The sequence below is a fragment of the Atta cephalotes genome (assembly GCF_000143395.1).
Source record: "Atta cephalotes unplaced genomic scaffold scaffold00008, whole genome shotgun sequence".
Lineage (NCBI taxonomy): Eukaryota > Metazoa > Arthropoda > Insecta > Hymenoptera > Formicidae > Atta > Atta cephalotes.
In genome coordinates this window covers 7,097,551-7,101,522 of record NW_012130072.1, presented here as the reverse complement: position 1 = coordinate 7,101,522, position 3,972 = coordinate 7,097,551, and the positions used below count along the sequence as shown (strand labels likewise).

The following is a 3,972-nucleotide window of genomic DNA, read 5'->3' as shown; positions in this document are numbered from 1 at the left end:
CATGTATTTTCTGCATTATATTATAGAATTATATGATAGAAACAGTTATATTGAAATATGATCGTGAAATGCATTCTAGGTTTTTCACATTTTTTATTTAAAATAAATACACCGTATTGACTAATAACGTATATATAAAATTTCATAGTATATGACAATATTGTATAAAAATATCATGCAAGAATATATTATTAAATTTATATATTTATTCATGAATCGATAGATGCCAATTCATGCTCATTATTTCGTGATCGTTAAGACAATATTTTTTATAATAATTTTTTCCGTGTCACCTACTTTGACTCAACCTACAGTTTAGCTTGGTTGAAATGGTCATAGGTTTGTTATTTGTTTTTTTATTATGCATTATCTCGTTTAAAATTGCATTATAAGTGTCGCCACTATACATATCTCTCGTATGCTTTGATCAGCTATTTTCGTATTATGCAATGAAGAATAAACTATCTCTTTATCGCTATCATAGCCTAATATTCGCCAAATAAAATATGATTCATAATTATAATAATATAATTAAAATAAATCCACAACAAATAGCAGTGCTATAAATAATCTTTTACAAGCAATATAATTTTATATTTATACTGTGCAGAATTTGAGAAAATTGATTGTTGAAGAAAACAAGAAATTTATAAAAAATATTTTCTTAAAATATTGAATCTAGAATGTTTTGTGATAAAGCCTGAAATAGATTTTATTTCTCATATATATCATGTTATCTCGTCAATATCATATGTTGCTCTGTTTCCTTATATTTCCTTCGACAAATCCAATCACTAAAGTGATGATAAACGCGCGATTAATGCTCGATGAGGAGAAAAGTATTCACGTCATTCATGCGTTTATCTTTAATGGATATATCGAAGTGCGGACGTCGCATTACGATTCTGACGCGCAGCTCGAACTCTTTTGATGTCGATAACCCAGGAGGACACTCGGTACATACCCGCTGGTATAATTATACGCACTCTTTTAATTATACTTTTTTTTATTTTTCTTATTACTCTTATTTTCTTATTATTCTTATTATTACTCTTATTTTTTTTTCTATTCTTATCGGATGTTCTCGAAATAGATAATGATCAACTCAAATAAATTTTTTATGTAAAAAACATTAAATTCTCTTTTATTTAAATAGCTAATATGAGTTGTCTTCTGAACATAAAAAGATAAAGAGTTGAAGATAAAAAAATTGCTGAAGAAATGGCTGAATTTGAATTGCTTTTATAAATTCAGTTTTAATTATATCTTATCTTTGGAAACTAAAATATCATATTTCTTTTGTAGCAATATATACGTACATAATTGTCACTAAGCTATTTATAGTTAGAAATAATAATTATAGTTGTTTACAATCATAAAATATATTATAGCTAATCATTTTAAGCAAAAAGTTTTTAAATATATAGTTAAAAAATTAATGAGTTTTTATATTTTTCTTATTAAAATACATAAAGCATAAAATCAACAAATATTTAATTCTTTGAAATTGATAGTGCATTTATTAGATCTTATACTCAATTATGAATCTCTTTGTTAAAAATGTCAAACAATTTTATTTATGTATTACATCTGCAAATTTAAATTATTTTTGTTCAAATATACTTACAATTAGTATTTGTTCTTTTTCACAACTATTGTCATTTCGATTTCTTTTTGGTTCCTTGAAAATAATTAGTGCCTTTTAACATAAATTAAAATAGTCTTACAGAGTCAGCGTGTCAGTAACTATGTTACAATTTTGACGTTAATTTCAAAGGATTAAGAGACTTTTTAAAATTATATTCCAAATATAATTTATCATCTATACAATATTATCTATACAAACTTTTATGATACATATGATATATTTAGTCGGAAAGTACTTTGCGCACTTTTATAAATTAAAAGATTCAGTTGATTGTTATTTGGACAAATCTTTCTAATATTTAACGATTACACTGTTTCATGAATTCAATATCTTCATATATCGTTTACATACGCTGAATTGTTGCAAATGCAATGAACATAGCAAGAAAGAAAACAAGCAATAAAACAATCTTATACGTATCGACTTAGCACCATGAAAAAATTTAAACATTAAGACATAAGCTGCAAGGAAATCAACATAGCTTACGACGATAAACAGATTCAACGTAAGCCTTACATTATAAGTTTACGGTTTTTATTGTGGCCAATTCGCATTTCGTTTTCGTTTTAGAAGGTACTTTCTACAATAAGCAATTAGTAATAAAAAAAATATATAGATATACATGTAGAATAGAATATATTAACAATAAATCAATAATAAGTTAGAAGCTAGAAATTGACCAGTCATAGTCGATTATTCTTTTCGTATTTGACTGTGATTGGTCAATTTCTAGCTTCTGATTTATTACTGATGAGTTGTTGTAGATAAGCCTGTTGTTGTTTAAATTTTTTTATGTGCCATTTTTTTATGTGCCTTTAACGATTCTATGTATTATCTCATTATATTTCTCGCCCGAAATAACCGCTACAGAAGCGATGAAAGTATTATTGCATAACACGGCAATGCACTTTTCGATAAACACTTTCTCTCTTCTACTTACCTACACAATACGAAATGGAAGTGCATTTGTTAAAGACACCCGATAAATGATAGCCAATAAGACCATTTTGCAGACGATAAAAGAATTTATCATTCGAGTTGTTGAACTCCGACCTGGCGAACACGATCCGCTTATTGTAGATCTGTTCGCAGGGGAGCCACGCAATTGACGCGTGTCTCTTCTTCTCGCGATGGGATTGTTTATCATTTGCGCCGCTTTTGCGTAAGTACAGACCGCTCAAGAATTTCTTAACTGCGATTGATTTTTCCATTTATTTAAATTCGATTTTAGTGAAACTTCGCTAACATCATTCTCAATATCATAAATGTCTTTATATCAAGTAACTCCAGAAAAGTTATATCAAGAATAAATTGTATAGGATAAATATATATAGAGAGAGAGATATAATAAAAATTCTTATATAAATATTTTGAAAGAAATGTTCAAATAATAAATTGCTTTTATGGAAATAAAAGTTTATGTAGTCGTTTAAATGTTGCTTCAAGCACGTTTTAAGTCGAAATTTCATTGAATCAAGTAATAGAAAACAATTTTTAATTAATAAATCGCAAGAATTCTGTTTTCAAATCATGTCTGTAATACGAAATCTATCTATAATCTCGATTTTTTTAAAAATCCAAAATATTTAAAAATAGTTCGACAATTGATATTTTTCACATGATTATGTGTGATTTACTTTTTTTTATACTAATTTTAAGTAAAATTAATTTCACTATATTTTGAAATTGTAATGGTAATATTATCTGTTGCAATCACAGTCAGCAACTCCAGTGTTCTCAATTCTTTTGTTTCTATTTACATTGCATCAAACGTTGATTAATAATCAACGATAATGTTTGTTCTAGGATAGAATTTAATTTCTAGCACAATTACTCATTGACAATCGAATGTCATTTGTATCATTCACATCTTGCATCTGCACGAGAGTATGAATTATCTCGTCTGTGAATAATAATCCTATTATGCGTACATTTATACATATATGTAGTATACATATAAGATATTACATAAAATCCTATATATGTTTTTCAATTAATTTTAGTGGTCTTGTAATAACTCTTTTTCATTATTTACCTTTAATACTTTATGTAACTCTTCCAATCTTTAATACCTTATACATAATAGCTCTTATAATGTTTTCTTCAATGAATGAAGACTGAATTGTTTTTAAAAAACCGAAATAAAAAAACGAATAGACTGTGTTTATTATATATTACTATTGATAATTTAAAAAATACAAAGTTATAAGTTTAATTAGTTTAATTGTTTTCTAATTTTTATTTATGTTTGATATTAACTGTTATTTATGGTACTAAAGACAATGTAACATATATACTTTAGACTTTAGACAATGTAATATATA

General features: G+C 26.2%; 1 protein-coding gene across 1 annotated transcript in view; it reads left to right on the top strand.

Moving 5' to 3' along the window:
- LOC105627302 (solute carrier family 25 member 36-A) overlaps positions 1–3,972 on the top strand; it is a gene marked incomplete at its 5' end in the record, with an annotated part of 13,308 nt that continues 9,336 nt past the window's right edge. The window contains one exon of the mRNA XM_012208589.1: positions 1–17. Coding sequence (XP_012063979.1) covers positions 1–17 — 17 coding nt within the window. The remainder of the gene's footprint in view (positions 18–3,972) is intronic.